General features: G+C 40.5%; 1 protein-coding gene across 2 annotated transcripts in view; it reads left to right on the forward strand.

The window, feature by feature from the left end:
- Positions 1-236: 236 nt before the first annotated feature.
- Positions 237-19,183, forward strand: part of NUS1 (NUS1 dehydrodolichyl diphosphate synthase subunit) — a 32,055-nt gene continuing 13,108 nt past the window's right edge. The window contains exon 1 of one of the 2 annotated variants that reach the window (XM_036249235.1): positions 237-826. In XM_036249235.1, the coding sequence (XP_036105128.1) occupies positions 412-826 (415 nt within the window). In that variant the 5' untranslated portion in view covers positions 237-411. The remainder of the gene's footprint in view (positions 827-19,183) is intronic. The other variant, XR_004957805.1, reaches the window with a different exon arrangement.

Raw genomic sequence — 19,183 nt, forward strand, 5'->3', positions numbered from 1 at the left:
CTTTCCTACCATGATGACGTACACCTTTCTGGGTCCTGCACCGAAACGTCAGCGGCGTCCACTTCCAGACCTCCATGCCACCAGGGGGCGCACTCGGCCGCCGGCCCATCTAGTTCCGAGGAGCGCGCTCTCCTTCGCCGCACCCGGCTAGGCCACATCCTCGAACCCAGAAGCCACGTCAGAGTTCCACGCCGACCAATCAGAACTATCTATGTAATAGCGGGGCTGGGACTGCGGAGGCTGGAGGAAGATGGCGGCGGGGGCGAGGTGAGGTGTTGGCAGTGGAAAGGGATTTGGGCGCCCGGGGCGGCGGAACGCGGAGCGATGGCCCGCGCCGGTCGCAGGGGTAGATAAAAAGCCGTCGCGCCGTGGGTGTGGGAGGGAAATAGGACAGCCTGGCGCCACGAGAGTATGACGGGGTTGTACGAGCTGGTCTGGCGGGTGCTGCACGCTTTGCTCTGCCTGCACCGCACTCTTCTCTACTGGTTCCGCGTTCGGTTTGGTACCTGGAACTGGATCTGGCGGCGCTGCCGCCGCGCTGCCTCTGCCGCGGTCCTAGCGCCGCTTGGCTTCACGCTCCGCAAGCCCCAGGTTGTAGGCAGGAACCGCCGTCAGCACCGGCACCCGCGAGGGGGGCCGGGCTCGGGCGCCACCCACCCCCGGCTGCGCTGGGAAGCGGACGGCCGTTCCCTGGAGAAGCTGCCTGTGCACATGAGCCTGGTGATCACCGAGGAAGAGCAGGAGACCAGCTTCTCGGACATCGCAAGCCTCGTGGTGTGGTGTATGGCAGTGGGCATCTCCTACATTAGTGTCTACGACCACCAAGGTGAGGCCCGTTGTCGGCAGGGGGACCCTCACATCCGGCAGGTGTACCCCGGGCACACCGCTCACTGCAGCCCTCTCGGCTCCCGTCCCGCGCCCCTTAAGTGCAAATTACAGTGTTAACGTTTTGGAGGAAGGGAGATGTAAGCTTTATTGAACACCTACTAAGTCCCTGAATTCGATCCAATAACTGTCTATACACTTTTACGGTAATTATTCTTCACAATACCCCAGTAAGGTAAATGGTATTAGTATACCCTTGTTTCACAAGTGAAGGAGCTGAGGGTCAACAACATTCACTGATTTGCCCAAAGTCACAAAGGTAGTAATAGAGAGATTGCAGTTTTAGCCAGTCTGCTTTTCTACATAATTGCCCTTTTATTACACTACAGTGTTTCTTCAGAGAGATTCAAGACACTGATCTTAAGTTGGAGTCAGGCTCTGGAGGATTGATGCTTAAGCTAAGTGGTTGGGGCCAGGTGGCATTTGAACTGAGCTTATGGAGTTATGGGATAGGGAGAAAAAACAGTCACCTGTCTTGGAAGGTCTGGGATGCATCCTTGACGCAATATTGTACTTGCCACAATAATTGTCCTCCCATAGTTTTGATTGAGAGGATTTTTCACCATAGGGGGTTTTTGTAAACACTTATCAGGTGGCTACAAACCTAAAGCTTTGTGCTAGGCGTTACCCTTGGTATCTTACATTTAATTCCATGGACTCTCAGGCTTACAGGGAGTAGACACTCATATAAGTGACATGGTCAATAACAAAGAATGTTGGGAATAAGGAACTACTATGAGAAGAGGAAGAGAAATTATGAATGGGGGAACTTGAGTAGTTCATGCAGAAAGTTGGGATTTACACAGAATGTGGCACAATGAGGAGATAAGGTTGAGGAATCCTCTAATTGTCAGGTTTGGGTTTCAGTCAAATTGTGAAAGCAATGGAATTTCCTTAAAGATAAAGATTTGGTGAAAAGAATGATTTAGGAGTATAGGTATGAAGGACAGAAACTAATGTTTTATTCCTTTTTTTTAAAATCATCACCTGAGAATATTTTTACATTTATCTTCAGACAGAGTGGGAGGGAAAGAGAGTGAGAGAGAGACATTGATTGGTTTCTACCTGCACGACCCCAACTGGGGGCCGGGGACAAACCGAAACCGAGGTATGTGCTCTTGGCCAGAATTGAACCCGGGACTCCCTGGTCCGCAGGCTGGCGCTCCAACCATTGAGCCAAATCGGCCAGGGCTAGTGCTTTATTCTTTGTTAAGTAACTTAAACTACCAGTTTTATTCTCCGTTCAATAAGTTTGACAGAAGCTACAACTTGATTTCAATCTTTAAATCTTTGTGATGTTTAAGTGTGTGTTTTTTATCAGACAGGGTGGATGTATAATAACTCTTGCAGGGTATTAGAGTAATCTTTGATTGATTACAGCATTTCTTGCAGCCTGCAAGTAATGTGGTAACTAGGTGGCCTGCCATTATCGAATGGTGATTTGACCTATGGGGTCAAGATGAGTGTACTCAGGCCCTACCATGTAATGGAACTTACCAAAGAACTCTGCAGAGGAGTAGAAATTTTGAGACAGTCATTGGAACCATACAGTGAATGGGTCCAGGCTACCTGTCACTACTTGAGCCAATTAAGCAGAGACAAGGGTGAATCATATATGAGTGTTTATTCCAATATTGCCGGCAGTATGAAAGAGCAGTGGGTTATCTGGTAAAATCTGCTCTTCCCCCACCCCCCACTTGACAGCTGCTTTTAAAGGGTAGAGAAACAGTGACCACGTGAGAAAGGGCAGGTAGGCAAAAAGGAAAAAAAAAAGGTAAAATGGTTATAGGCAAGGGGGAAGGAATGAGGGATGGGGTGGGGGGAATTGTAAAAGGTTTCAGGCAAGGGGGAGTAATGTGGGCTGGGGGCTGCAAGGACTGGTCGCCAGTGAGTCACAGACATGGGTCCAGTGTTCCAATAATCAGGTTAATCTTTCCATGATGTCAGGTAGTCCCCCTTGTCCTGAGCTTAGGAGAATGGACAGCATTCCAGAAGTAAGCTTCTGAGGCTCATACCTCTGGGCTTTTCTTAACATTGTAAAGGATGATTAACATTTCTTATAAGTAAGGTTAGTATGCCACTGTGATTAGTTCTCTATATTCTCCCCCGCCCCTTTCATTCCTTCATGTTGATTTTAACATCTCATATCTGTGAGATTAGTTTTAACTGGAAAGTGTCTTGTTGAACTGTACTATTCCTGGCCTATTATATTTTCCCCTTATGAATTTTGGCCCTGAATCCTTTCAAGGAAAAGGGGCATCAGGTCTCTTCTGTAACTGCTTCCTGCTGGTGGGGGTGGGGTTGGGGTCCTGAGATTCTCTGTGCCTGACAAAAGAAGGGGGCACCCAAAAGGGGAAAGCAGTTTTTAAGTAAGACCAATAGATCATCCAAGTTTCACTGACTCAATTGTAAGTCCAAACCGATGAGTCTCATATTTCAGGAGACAGTGATGCAGATGACTTCTATAATGAGGCCTATATTGTGTGAGTAAGCCTTAGGTAAACAGGGACATAGGCATCTATTCTGTAAAACAGAAGACCACAAAACATAAAGGTTAATGTATGTATTAAATCATAAACCAGTTGAGAAGATTTCCAGACATAAAGCTTCCTCTGGAATGAAATCATACAGTGACAGTCTGATAGATTGTCTGCAGTTAGAACATTCTGGTGTTTATCTGGTACTGAGGCATACTGCACTGGAGTTCAGTACCCATGATTGGGTATTGTGGTTTTCATTGAGACAATTTTTTTCTCTCCCTAAGAGTACCCTCCTGTTAAAGAGACTGTATTAAATCTAGTTCTAGTCTGGCTTGGTTATTTGCATAAACACAAGAGTATCAGTAGATCAAATTGGTCACAGAGCTTCTCCAATTTTACTTTGCTGGAATATTACTCATTCATAAGGAATCTGTAGATCTAGCTCTAGGGAGCTGTTTAACAGTCTGCCCCTGAGGGTAGAGAAGCCAAAGCCACAATTGCTATCAGGCGGTGCCCAAGGTACCTGTGTCCTCAAGTCTTTGAGGTTCCCAAAGATACTGAGGTTCCTTTTTGCCATCTTTCAGGAAAGCAACCTTCATTCCTTACTTGGAAAGACTGCAATGAACCACATGGCCAAGCCAGGTACCAGGCCATGTCTCCAAGGGGCTTTTTCAGCTTCAAAGTCAGTCTTCATTCCTTAAAGCTTTCTGGTGATGTCCAGAGTCCTGGCATGTCTCTCTCAGACATGGCATTCCAGTCAAAGTGTTGGTTAATAAAACCACAATTGGAAACTGGGTTTATGTGTCTTGTTATGAAGAAATCAGATTTCTATTGGATTCATGCAAATAAACATATTGCCATGAAAGTAATAATACTCATTAAGGGCTTCCAAATTCTGAGGGATCAATAGAAAAATATAAATGCTTCAGTATTGCTTATGGAAGTGTAACTTACTAAATTGCTTTAAGAAAAGAAACTAGTTTCTTTATGTCTGGAAAACAAAAAGATTAAAAATTAGCAAAAACAATAAAATTTACAAAAAACATTTTTAGTTCATTCAGTCCCATAATCAAATTCTGTTTCCCCTGATTTTTCTTGCCAGTATTTCCATAAATCCAGATGTTCCCCAGAGTTCTAGTAATTTTCATCTAGTTTAATGGGACTCTCTAAAAAAGTATTTTTAGATATGTAATTTAAAAGCCCTGGCCGGTTTGGCTCAGCAGTTAGAGCAGTGGCCTGCGGCTCAGAGAGACCCGGGTTCGGTTCCCGCTAAGGGCATGTACCTCGGTTGCAGTTTGTCCCCGGCCCTGGTCGGTTGTGCGGGTGGCAGCCACTCGATGTGTTCCTTTCACGTCGATGTTTCTCTCTCTCTCTCTCTCTGTTCCTCTCTCTTTCTCCCACTCTCCCTGAACAAAGAATGGAAAAATGTCCTCGGGTGAGGATAAAAAAAAAAATAATAATAAAATAAAATAAGTCAGAGTCTTTTTTTATGGATATTGCAGAAGATGCACCATCTTTGCAAATGCATCAGAGCAAAACAATGATTGTCCGTAAATGACAAAAAGGAAACTTAAATTGACAGGTCATAGATTTAATTGACACAGAATCCTGTACTTTTTGTAAAACAATATTTCAGAATAGCCTGAAGGGTACGTATTTCTGTTGCAGTTTGTCCCTGGCCCTGGTTGGGTCATGTGAGTGGCTTTCATGTCGATGTTTCTCTCTCTCTTTCTTCCTCTCTTGGCCTCCCACTCTATGTGAACAACAAAAAAAAAAAGAAAGAAAGAAAATGGATTGTTGCCCTGGCCGGTTTGGCTCAGCGGTTAGAGCGTCGGCCTGCGGTCCGGAGAGACCCGGGTTCGGTTCCCGCTAAGGGCACGTACTTCAGTTGCAGTTTGTCCCCGGCCCTGGTTGGTCGTGCGGGTGGCAGCCACTCGATGTGTCCCTTCACGTCGATGTTTCTCTCTCTCCCTTCCTCTCTCCCTCCCACTCTATCTGTACAAAAAATGGAAAAATGTCCTTGGATGAGGATAAAAAAAAGAAAAAAAAAGAAAATGGATTGTTAAGTAATCAAGTATCAGATTAACATAGTGTAACACAGCCATTTCAATAGTACGTAGAACCTTTGCTTCCTAGAAAAATACAGGAAAAACGTTTTCCCTTTTAACAGTCTGAAAAATGACTGAACAAATTCTATATAGTTCATTTTAGATTCATTTAATTAAATTCACTAGTTAACTTATAATTTTAAGATTTTTTTCACAAACCTTTTTTTAACCCTTCAGAAATAACCAGTTTTAGAATAACTTTTTTCTTTCAAAAAATATTTCCATATCTTATATTTTCTATCACCAAAATCATTGTTTCTTTTTTTTTTTTCCAAAAAAATTTTTTTTATTGTGTTTAGAGAGAGAGAGGAAGGGAAAGGGAGAGATAGCTAGAAGCACCAATGAGTGAGAATATCTATCAGCTGCCTCCTGCATGCCCCCTCACAGGGAATCTGGCCCACAACCTGGGCATGTGACATGACCGGCAATCGAACCGGCAACCCCTTGGTGTGTGGGTCAATGCTCCACCACTGGGCCACACCAGCTGGGCAAATTATCCAGTTTCTTTCCAGCTGATAAAAAATTATTTATTCTAACTTGTGTGACAACTAAAAAAGTAACACCTTCAAATCTATTTTCTAGCTTTTTGTAAAAAGACCAACAGTAGGTTTACTTCAGACTTGTCTAACAATCAATGTTTAACAGCTGAATTGATCTGCTCAGAAAACTAAAGTTTTTCCTTTCTATGAGAATTACCTCCCAGAAACTTGCCTTATCATTTCTTAAAAAACAATTATTATCCAATCCATTTTATTGGAAAATTTTGTACACAGATAAATAACATGAATTTATTTCTGCAAACCCAGGTAAAATGGATCTGTATTTTATGTTAATAAATTTTTTAAAATACCAGTTAAACTTAAATTAGCCACGTGATTCTTGATGATTACTGTATTCCTTCAGTGTGCTCAAAAGTGAGCTGTTTTAACTTTCTAGTGTCCGGCTGCTTCTAGGAGGCTAGAGAAGAGACGGGGCGGGGTGGGGGGGTGGGGGGGGATAACAGGTCCCCAGGCTTTTTCCAGGGATTGGAGCAGCTTCCAGGCTTCCAGATGCTTGAATTTAAAAGTACCATCTTTTTGCCCTGGCCGGTTTGGCTCAGCGGTTAGAGCATCGGCCTGCGGTCCGGAGAGACCCGGGTTCAGTTCCCGCTAAGGGCATGTACCTCGGTTGCAGTTTGTCCCCGGCCCCGGTTGGGCGTGCGGGTGGCAGCCACTCGATGTGTCCCTTTCACATCGATGTTTCTCTCTCTCTCTCTCTCTTCCTCTCTCTCCCTCCCGCTCTGTCTGTATAAAAAATGGAAAAATGTCCTCGGATGAGGATAAAAAAAAAAAAAAATTAAAATAAAAGTACCATCTTTTTTTTCCTTCACCCTGAGGTGGGGCACTGGCCCCTGGTCTTCCACAGCCTGCACAGGTTTTGGGGTGTGTTATTAATTTACCCATTCTTCCTGGGACCACCAGGAGGAGGATGGAGTATTTAAAAGACTCATTTCATCACTTTTTTTTTTACACTCTGGGAAGAGAGTGAGACTTTTTCCCCCTCTTTGAACCATCAATTTAGATCTTTCTGCATATAATACTTATGATGTAACAATGTGAAATCTTACACGTAAGAGATCCTATCCTATCTCAAAACAGAAACAGAAACAACATGTAAAGTAAATAAATAAGTACTCTCAAAATGAAAGACTGGGACACTAGGTTCAGAATCGTATCTCACACCAACCAGCACAGCAAAACGGCCCTCATGAGGTCTGAGTGGCACAAAGTCCAAACAGCAGAGACAAAGAATTGATTACCTATGTTTATAAAATAGCAAAGACCAAACCAAGTCCCTAACAGATAGGAGAGCAAGCAAAGAACATCCAAAACCAAAGTTACATTACAGACAGACAGGCACTTTCAGAGAGCTCTCTAACAGCACAGCACACACAGACGAGTGAGAGCTCTCATACCTGTTTTTTTATTAGTTAAGCATTTGGATGGCTGATACCTTGAGAGGAAAAGCAGGGATGTTCCTCAGGGTAAAAACTCCTGGCAGTTGCTGGGAAGTTCCTGCAATCCCCCAAGTTCAGCCTGCCATAAGCAGGTGGGACCCCCAGCCAAGTGGGATATGCCCCATCTTTAAAAAAAATTAAAATTATACAAGACAAAAACCAAAACCACCCTAATATACAATATTGATAAGTGCACACAACAGACAAGTGAAAGTTTTATGGCTTCCCATGCCCTTATACAGCCAGAGAGAATATCAGACAGAATGCCCTGTGCCCTACAGAGCAGTATCTCAACCCTAAGCTGGTCAGGCTTGGGTTCAGAGACCAGCCGAGGACCTTGAGAGGTCACTTGTAACCAGGAGCTGATCAGGCTCCTACCAACTGACAACTCTCATTACAGAGTTACAGAAGTACAGTTACAGGACATTCATTCAACTTCAGGGACACTACCTGGATTGCTGGAGCCAAGGGCAGGACTAACAGACAAAAAATGCAAGTCCTCTCTTTTTGGTCCCAGGAGCCAGCAAGATCCCCTGCAGAACAAAGCAATCATGGTTAGCATTGAACTTACCCCAGAGGAGTCCCGCTTGTGATTCTGGCAGAGTCCCCAAAATGTGAAACCAGACAACAGATGGGTCCAGGCCACCTGTCACTACTTGAGCCAATTCAGCAGAGAGAGGTTGAATGTTTATTCCAGTATTTCCGGCAGAATGGGAGAGCAGTGGGTTATCCTGTAAAATCTGCTCTGCCCCCACCCCCCATTTGCCAGCTGCTTTTAAAGGATAGAGAAACAGTGACCATGTGAGAAAGGGCAGTTAGGCAAAAAGGAAAAAAAAATGGTCACAGGCAAGGGGGAAGGAATGTGGGACGGGTTGCAGTGGAGAGTGGGGAGGGGTTCGGGTTGTAGAAAGTTTCAGGCAAGGGGCAGGCATGTAGGCTGGGGCTGCAAGGGCTGGTCACCAGTGAGTCACAGTCATGGGTCCAGTGTTCTGATAATCAGGTTGTTAATCTTTCCAGGATGTCAGGTAGCCCCCTTGTCCTCAGATTAGGAGAATGGACAGCATTCCTGAGGTAAACTGGGGCACACATCTCCCAGCCAGGGCAGAGTGGGCTTTTCTTTAATCAGAACAAAGCAACCATGTTTAACATTGTAAAGGATGATTAACATTTCTTATAACTGGTTAGTAAGCCACTATGATTCTTGGTTCTGTTCTCTCCTAGCCCCTTTTATCTTGAGGCCACACAATCTTTGCTTAAAACAATGCAACAGATAGATACATTGCCTGGGAAACAAAAGAAGTGAAATGAAATGGAAATTAGTTCAAGTCTTTAAATAATGTAGTGAATTTATTTAAAAGTGAATCACTGTATCTGGGTGATTCTTTTAAAGCAGGGGCTGTTTATCTTCTAGTAGGAAAGGAAGATGTAGAGCTAACTAGTTTAACCTGGTGGACTGCCTGCTAATTCAGCTTATAAAATTGCCACACTTCCTTGTTCAGTGCAAATTATAACACAGCCACACTTCCTTATTCCGGCAATTCCTGTTATTGAATCCTGGTGGAATTCAGAAGTATCCTGTGTCATGTTTGCTAATAGCAACAATTGGTAATGAAAAGGAAGAAGTCAAGCTGACCAAGTACTGTCTGACAGCCGAAAGGAATTTTGCAGGGCATTTTCAGTGAATGAACTGAAAGCACTTTGTATCCTAATAAAAAAGCTGTTTTAATTATTTCCTGAGGGATAAGGAATAATTTCATTGTCTAAAATAAGACTTTTCATTTACCCATTCTTGATTTTTATTGACTGATTGAGTCGTTTCATACATTCATTTACCAGGTGAAAATTGGGCATCTCTTAAGTATCATACACTGTTCCAGACAAGATGGTGCAACAGTGAACAAAACAGTCAAAAATCCGTATGTTCATGGAACTTAAATTTAAGGAGAAACATCTGTAACAAAAATAAATAAATTAAAAAAAAATTTTAGTGGAAGTCTGACAAATACTGAAAATTAGCAAACTATGTAGCATATTAGATCATAAGGGTAATGAGGAAAACTAAAGCAGGAAAGGGGGATAGAATGTTGAAATCAATGGTGGATATGGGGTGGAGTTTTAAATGGAGCTTCTTAGGAAAGCCTCACTGACTTTATTATCTTATAATAGTTTATTGAAATAATTTTAAGTGTTTAATATGACAACATAGTAAAGGCAGTGGCATTAATTTTATTTTGGATCGAAACTTTGGAAAACTGCCTCCTACTCCATCACTTTGAAAAATGCAATGCTAAATATTTGTAAAATGTGCTACAAAGCCAGCCTGCTCAGATGTAGAAATACAATATATTCTTGGAATTCTCTAAATAATAGTCTTTACTCACAGTAAGTGTGGTCCTGAAAGATATAAGGGAGCAAGCCAGGTGGATATGTGAGAAAAGTACTTTTCAGGGGAAGTGTAGATTCTTAAGCTTTACTCACTTTTCCCTAACAAATGTTTATTTTAGCTATTTCTAGATGGATATTTGATTTAGAAAAAATTCTAATGCCAGATTTATTGAGTACCTTCTGTGATATAATGCACTGGGATACAAAGAAGTGTAAGAAATGGTATCTCTTAAGGAGTTTACGCTCCAATTAGGGATATCTGCTAAAAATTATTACAAGCAAATACATAAATGCTAGTGAGTAGCATTTTTAAAATGAATATTCATTGTAATTATACTCGTTCTAAGTTATATTTATTCCTTAGACTAAAAAATCCATTGATATTTCCCATGGTTTGACGGCTGCCAGCGGTCTGATCCTTTTATTTTCATCTGCCTAAAATATTACCTGATTATAATGATTTCTGCCAGTAATCATCATTACTTATAGCCCAGTATAAGAAATACAGATTCAGGTTGTTGATCAGACTAAATTAGGGACTGGGACCCTGGTTCAGGTCGTGTGGGAAGCAACCAATCAATGTGTCTCTCTCTCATCTGTGTTTCTCTCTCTCCCTTGCTCCCTCCACTCCTTCTATCTGAAGACAAATGGAGAAATATCCTCAGATGAGGATTGAAAAAAAAAAGAAATAAGGGTCCGGTCGGTATGGCTCAGTGGATTGAGTGTTGTCCCATGGACTGAGAGGTCCTAGTCCAATTCCTGATCAGGTTTCAGGTTTGATCCCCAGTGAGGGGTATGCAGGAGGCAGCCGATTGATATTTCTCTCCCACATTGATGTTTCTATCTCTCTACAAACCAATAACATGTTTAAAAAAATAAAAATATAAAAAGAAAAATAAGGTAGGCTACTTTAGTGACTGCACTTATTTATAAATTACTTTAATTCCATAGCTGGAGAGATGATTCCTAACTTAGAGATATTATTTCAATGTTTATCTTTTCTCTCCTTTGCTTCCCTTGTCCTTATAAATACTTGATGTAGATGTATTTAAGGGATACAGATTAAGATATGCTGATTGAATATTTGTCTAATTAAACTGCTTGTTACATACTTAGTTTTAAGTTGGAAAACAAAATATTATGTCATGGCTCTATGACCAAGTTAATGTGTACATGCCTGAGTGTAGTATAGGTAGTCTAACTATTGAAACCTGTAAGTAATTCTAAAATGTCATTTTAACTAATATATTCGATATTTTTTTAAGACTCTAATGAGGTACCTGAATACAGTATATATTCAGATTGGTGGATAAGGCATACTTAATTCCATCTCTTTGAAATATTTTCTTTCCAGGTTTCCATGGCATCACATATGGTTGGATTTCTTCCTGTCTCACTGCCTGTTTCTTCTGAGCCTTATGTCTGGCTTCTCCTTTTTACCTCCATTTCTAAATGTTGGGGTGTCTTAGAATATTGTGCTGTATTTATGCCCTTGTCTTTCTTTTGTTAGTTCTGCCTTTTAAATGTTATGGTTTAGTGGGCTCTATGGTCCCTGTTTCAGTTACTCAACTCTGCTGATGTAGCCAGAAAGCAGTCATGTAGCTATGTTCCACTAGCAGCAGTTTGCTGACCTCTGCCTCATTCTCAGTTTTTCCTATCTCAGAAAATACGACTACCTTCCAGCCAATGCACATGTCTTTTCCTACATCATGTTCCACCTGCAGTCTATCAACAGGCCTACTTGGTCTTACTGCTAGTATATATCCCTTGTTTTGGTTCTTCATTGCAGCCACCCAAGGTTAAGTTAACTATCTTTTGCCTGGATTATTGCTATAGCCTCCTGATTGGTCTTCATTTCTACTCTGGCTCCTGTACAGGACCCCCCCACCCCACCCCTTTATTGTGGGGATCCATTTCAACACCCCTTGAAACTGTAGACAGTACCAAAACCTATATATATATTTCCTACGCATACAGTCATGTGTCACTTAATGACAGGGATATGTTATGAGAAATATGTTGTTAGGCATTTCATCATTGTGCGAGCATCATAGAATGCACTTACACAAATGTAGATGGTATAGTCTACTACACACCTAGGCCATATGGTACAGCCTATTGCTCCTAGGCAACGAACCTGTACAGCATGTTACTGTACTGAATACTGTAGGAAGTTGTAACACAGTGAAAAGTATTTGTGTATTTTAAAATACCTAACTAAACACAGAAAAGATGCAGTAAAAATCTAGTATGAAAGACAAAGTATGTGTGTGTGTGTGTGGGTGTGTGTGCGCACGTGCGCTCGCACTCCCACACTGCTGGGACAGGAAGAGGACTGGATGGAGGCTGCCTAGGAGGGAGCATAGATGTCAGGAGGAAGGAGAGAGGGAAGAAAGAAAAAGAGAGCAGAGATGAAAGAGACCCAGAGAGATAAACTTTGAGAGGAGAAATCATAAGGGAGAGAGGGAGAGAGAGAAGAACTGGAAGGGGAAGAAAGAAAGATAAAGAGAAATGGAGGGGAGGGAAGTGAGTTTGTGTTCAGGAGTGTGTGCTTGTGTGTCTGTGCAGGAATTGGCAGGGCTGGCTTCTGAGTTCCCCACCTGGCCAACTCCTTCCCCCTAGCCTTGGTTAGGCACAGGTAGTTGGACAGCATGCTGAGTCTCCTTTTTTTCTTTAAATTACCCAGAGCAGCTAAATTCAACCTCTTAATTTTTTTTTTTTAATCCTCACCCAAGGATATTTTTGTTATCTGTCTTCAGTGAGAGTGGGAGGGAGAAGAGAAAGAGAGAAACATTGATGTGAGAGAGACATTGACTGGTTTCCTCCTGCATGACCCTGACAGGGCCAGGGATGAACCGTAACCAAGGTATGTGCCCTTGACCGGAATCAAACCCGAGACTTCTTGGTTCGCAGGCCAACACTAACTTCTGAGCCAAACTGGCCAGGGCTAAATTCCACCTCTTAATGAAGTCCGGCTGCCCTGGCCAGTTTGGCTCAGCAGTTAGAGCATTGGCTCACGGACCAGAGAGACCCGGGTTTGGTTCTCGCTAAGGGCATGTACCTTGGTTGCAGTTTGTCGCTGGCCCAGGTTGGGGTCGTGTGGGTGGCAGCCAGTCAATGTGTCTCTCTCACGTCAATGTTTCTCTCTCTCTTTCTCCCTCTCTCCTTCCCACTCTATCTGAAAATAAATGCAAAACTGTCCTCGGGTGAGGATAAACAAAAATAAATTAAAAAAAAAAAAAGAAGTCTGGCCTTTTCTTTCAGCATTGCGGTCAAACTTTTTGCTTACAATATATTTTAATCTCATGGGACCACCATCTTATATGTAGTCTGGCATTAACTGAAACATCATTATGCAGTGCATGACTCTATATACCTATGATAAAGTTTAATTTAGTAAACTTTACAGTAAGGTACAATAAGAGATTAATAGCAAGAACTAATAATAAAGTAAAATAATAACACTATACTGAAATGAAGGTTATATGAATGTGGTCTCTCTCAGTAACCTATCTGATAACCTTGACAACTGCTAGGTGACTAATGGGTGCGAGACCTATACGGTGTGGATAGGCTGGACAAAGGGATGACTTACAGTCTTGGGCAGGATAGAATGGGATGGCATGAGATTTCATCATACTACTCAGAAAGCTAGCAATATAAAATTTAAGAATTGTTTACTTGTATTTTTTATTGAATATTTTCAGACCATGTTTGACTATAGATAACTAAAACACAGAAAACCAAACCATGGATAAACTATGTAATTCATTTTTCACCCACTTCAAAGTGATGTGGTTTTTTTTATAACATCATTCAAACTGTGACTAAAATATTCCGAAGGCTTCTTATTATAGTTGGAATGTTTTCTGAGCTCATTACCAAGGCTCACAGACCCTTTCAGGTGAAGACCTTTGCCTACATCTCTGATAATTCCCCTCTTTCCACTTAATTTCTATGTTCACCAGTCATACTGGCATTTTTCTTTTTCTTGAATGTGGTGAAAACCAAAATGGTAAGGGAATGCCTAAATTGCAGTACCTACAATGGTAATGATTTCAGCTGGGGAAGTATTGGATTTTGTATTTTAAGAGCTGAACAAAATCAGTGAAGACCTTTTTTCTAGTAAATAATGCAGTTATTAAAATAATCATGAGATTAGCACCAAGGAAGGATACATATTATACAAGTGAAAAATGCAGGATACAGAATTGCATGATCACATATGCCAGGATTACACGTACATGTGGACAAAGACTAGGAAATATTAAAAACTGGAAAGAGTTGTGTTATAATGGTAAGGTGGGTGGTTAGGAGACATTCCTTTGTTGTCTAAACTTTGAACATCTTATATAGCTTTTAATATTAGGATTTAAAATAGGTGTTTCTTAGAATATAAAAAGAAGTACATTTAGCCCTCAAAGTACATAGCTAATGTTTATTAAGAAATACTAGAAGCATTGTAATTTTTCTGAGATACAGCTTTCCTAGCCTAATATTTTTATTCTTTCATGGAAACTAGAAATTTTTGTGGGTGTGTGCATGTGTGTTTTTTAAATTTTTGGCTCTTCGATATTATGTTTTCTATATATATTCCATATAGTTTATACTTGGGAAGTTGAGAGAGAGTGCATGATACATAATTTTAGAGCAACAAAACATAATGTAAAATTCTTTAAATCATTATTGCAAAAACTTATATTCCCAAATCATTCTTAATATAATTATCTGTTAGTCCTGGGAAACCTTCTTCAAAAGCCTTCTAAAAACAAACTCTAGTCCTAGTTTTTTTTCAGAAGATATTATTCATTTATAAAAAAGGTCAATTTGAGAGGAAAACTCAAAATTTAATAGTAAATTGGATTTAACATTCTTTATCAGTGTTAGAAATAATTACTGAACTGAATAATTAGAAACCAGGAGACCTGTATTTCTTAGACTCTTGACAAGGACAACTGCTTGACTTTTGTGGGTCTTATTTCCTCATCTGTAAAAGGATGAGATGAAATAATACTTGGAGCTCATTACTATATAAATCTGTAAAATACAGTTTTCTAGAAAATTTGAGTATTTGCAAATGTTTTCCTCTTAAATCAGTTATTTCTGAATGAATGTTGGCTCAACCTTTTTGTACATAAAATGACTTTTTTGATAGTTTCTTTACTTTTATTATATCATTTTGGCTTTAGTTTAGATTCTATGAAAGTAAACAAGATGAATTGTGATATGAGAAAAAGAATCTCCATATAATCTTGATATTGCCAAAGGAATTGCCTGCCTCAGTCCAAGGCGCACTTACACCTTGTTGCATTTCTTGTGTAGCATGTGAAGTGTGTGTGTAGACTTTGAATCCTGAAGAAAGTATTAAGTTTATAATCTTGCTTACATGTAAGTGAGATAAGTACCATAGAGTATAATCAGATTTCTGGATGGGGGTCAGGCTATGAGGTATCAGGAGTCATCTTGCTGATCATCTGTCTCATCTACACGTTTAGTATATCTCAAACACTGTACTTTTTTTTATTTCATCTCTTTATCCAAATCAGCCAAGACAAAGGTTCTATTTATTTATTTTTATTTATTTATTTATTTTTCTTTATTGATTTTAGAGAGAGAAGAAGGGAGAGAGAGAGATAGAAACATCGATGAGAGAGAACATCGATGGGCTGCCTCCTGCATGCCCTCACTGGGGACCTGGCGCACAACCTGAGCATGTACTCTGACCGGGAATCAAACTGGCGACCATTTTGGTGCAGGGTTGATGCCCAACCACTGAGCCACACCGGCTGGGCCAAAGGTTCTGTTTAAAATAACTTCACGAAAGTCTTAATAAAAGATACTGTGTAACTATGTCTCTGTGTAATAATCTTCCTTTTTAACAGAATTTCTGCCTGTGTGCAGTAATGAAGTATCTGCTTTTATCGTGAGAGGTTCCTGGAAACTTTAAAAACATTCCATTCATTGACATGTTCATTTAGGTTTTGTTGTTAGGTTGGCATTTTGTGCTTTGAAATTTAGTTTATTAAATGAACATTGAACTCCTGCTGTGTGGAAGGTGCTCTGAGGGAAGAGATGAGTAAGACACAAGTTCACAGTTTAGTGTGGGGGAAGGGGGTTAAGCTATAACTAATAAAATGTAGACTATTGGTCTGTTAAAGAGTTTGAACAAAATGTGCTTTATTTGGAGGGGTGAGAGTCAGGAGGAATGGGGCACATCTGGCTGGGAGATTGAGGATACGTGACTTTTCAGCTGGTTTGTGAAGAATTAGGAGAATTTTATAGGTGTGGGGCTGCATCAGTAACAAAGGATGGAGGTTGGTGTTGCTTCCTGTGTTTTTGGAGGAATATAAGGCAATCTGACTTGCTGGCAATATAGTACTACAGAGAAATAGAAAGACTCATTTCAAAAATATAAATTATTTCCACCCACCAAATGTAGAAGCATAGACTGGAATGTTAATGCTGATCTGAGCAGCTTGTTCTGAATACATTCAGTATTTGGGAAGCCATTGATGATGTTAAAGTTGGAATGTGCCAGGATGAAGATATACCCAGCGAACATTAATCTTATAGTCAGTCTAGCAATACATGAGAAGGGGCAGGAAAGACACCTTAGAAGGTGATTGTAATATTATAAAGAAGACTTGCTTGAAACAATGGGGACAATGGACAGAAGGAAATGAGTATAGGAAGCATTGCTATAGAAGAGTATATGCATGTTCTGCATGTTACTAGGCCACAGAGTGGTGGTGATAATGCTGGAGAGTAGAGCAGATGCTTGAGGTGACTGGGCAGGTAGTGATACATTTATTAGAAATGGAACAAAAAGGGCTATGCTTTTTATTTATTAATTATAAAAACAGCCGTTCTGATTTTAAGTCACCTGTTGTCCCATCACCCTTATAGTTCTCATATTGCCTATTCTCTCCAGGCCTTGTCCCTCAGTGCATATAAGTTTCACTCCCCTCACCCCCCCTTTTTTTATTTGATGTAATACAAGTGCTTGAGAATTTGTATTTTAGACATTTTGCTGCATTTTAGACATGTTCATTTTCAGATACTTATAGAACTTTTAGGTAGGATTAGATGTTTGAATGAACTGAATAATACAGGAACCAAATGCTAATCCTGTTTTTTACTTAAAATTTTAATGTTTTATTTATCATGGATGTTTTGCATTACTTTTAGGTTTTAAAGATAATGCGTGATTATTATTTATCTTAATTACTGAGTTTTGGGCACCCCCCTTAAAATTTACCTCACTCGCCCTGGCCAGTTTGGCTCAGCGGTTGGAGCGTCGGCCTGCGGTCCAGAGAGACCCGGGTTCGGTTCCCACTAAGGGCATGTATCTCGGTTGCAGTTTGTCCCTGGCCCTGGTTGGGTCGTGAGGGTGGCAACCACTCGATGTGTCTCTTTCACATCGATGTTTCTCTCTCTCCCCCCCCCCCCCACTCTATCTGAACAAAATATTAAAAAAAAAAAAATTTTTACCTCACTCATCTTACCCTGTCCTGGTCCTGGGTGGTTTTAAAATCCCGTGAGTAACTAGGATTAGAGAAGGAGGAGTGCTTGGACAGACAGAGAGGCCTGGCCTGGGGATGGGACGGGGTGGGGGGTGGTGTTGGAAAGGGGAAAAGCCTGCAGTGCAGCATTAGAAGGGACCATTCAAGGAGCAGACAGGATTGAACCAGGAGAGGACATTCAGACAAGCTTGACTAAGGATAGGATTCTGAAAAGGAAGCAGGGTGGTCATTAGTGTTACTGCTTCAGAAAGGTTTAGGAGGAAAAATAAAGATTGAGAAGAGGCTGCGACCCTTTTGCTGATGAATGTCATCCATTGCATTGGAGAGAGCAAGAGTTTCTAAAAGCTTTCCCATTTTAATCTGGAGGTAAATAGATTTGTTTAACATTTTATTTTAAAGAAACTCTTATGTCCTGGCAGTAGTGTTGTAAAAATTTGCTGTTTTTAAATTAAGAAAATTTTGAAATTTGTATGCCTTCCACAGTCTATAACTATAACATAGACCAAAGTATGGTCTAATTTTTTTTTTCTTTACTTGCGTAGGTAATTGGAAATCTTGTGACAGTTGTAAGCCTGTATCAAAAATTTTCATGCTGTTTTTGTATCATACATGTGAATTTTATTATTGACTTGAGGATAATTATATCCTATACATCTGTATTACTACACAGATATTACTATTCTAAACATTGTTATTCAGATAACTCTTGATATTAATCACCTTAAGAATTTTCTTTGAGTTGGGGGATAAATTATTTGTTGTGTTTAATCTTGCTCTGGACACAGGTGTTTTAAAATGGTCTTCTTTATCTTCCCCAGCTTAGAGTCTTAATGATTGTGGACTTTTTTATGGAGCCACTTTCTTAGCCCCCTGCTCTTCTCCATGTATACTCTTTTACCTTTGGTAATTTTATTTATTATTTCTTGTGTGTATGGCCCTCACCTTAAGGAGGATGACTCCGAAATGTATATATCTACATCTATATTCTCTATTTTGTGTCGTTACCTTCCCAGCCCCACACCTAGAAAATTCTCCTAATTCTCAGGGGCCAACTGAAAAGTCACTCACCCCTAAAGAGGCCTTTCCCAGTTCCTCAGGCAGTCTCTGGTGTTTATTTGTTGAGTGTCTGTTCTGTACCAGGCACTATGCTAACTCCTAGTAAACAAAACAGGTAAGATTCCTACCCATGTGGTGCTTATTATGACTACCCCATTTGAACATCCTTCCCTGGTGTCTCTTAATCACTTTTACAATAAACCCTTATCTAAATAGTCTTTCATCAGCTATGTAAAGGTAAACTTGTTTTTTTCCTTCAAACCAGTTCTCCTCATAGAATTTCTTTACTATTAAAAAAGATGTTTGCATTTTCTGTTACCAAGGATCAAAGCCATGGAAATTTCTATATTCACCGCAAATTAAGTTATACTCTATATTCTACCAGTTCTTACTTTGTAGTGATTCCTTTTCCATTTCTTCATCAAAGTATGTATAGACTTCTGCAGTAGTCTGCTTACTGGCCTTTTCTGTACTGTTACCAGGTTAGTTTTCCTGAAGAAATAAATTTCTATACATTCCACATTGCTCAGAAATTGTTTGTTACCCATTGAGCAGACAAAATGAAATACAACTTAGGTCCATCTCCTTGCCCCTTTTCTCAGATCCTTTGCACCAATAGCATTTGCCTGCCTTTGAGCATTTCGTGTTTTTTCTTAAGCATTTTCTCATTTACATTTTCTTCTTTCCTGTCTTGCTTATTTTACAAAACCTTTCCCCTAGCAATGGAGACTGCTTTTGTCGTTGAACTGC

This window comes from Molossus molossus, unplaced genomic scaffold (assembly GCF_014108415.1).
Source record: "Molossus molossus isolate mMolMol1 unplaced genomic scaffold, mMolMol1.p scaffold_m16_p_8, whole genome shotgun sequence".
Classification (NCBI taxonomy): Eukaryota; Metazoa; Chordata; class Mammalia; order Chiroptera; family Molossidae; genus Molossus; species Molossus molossus.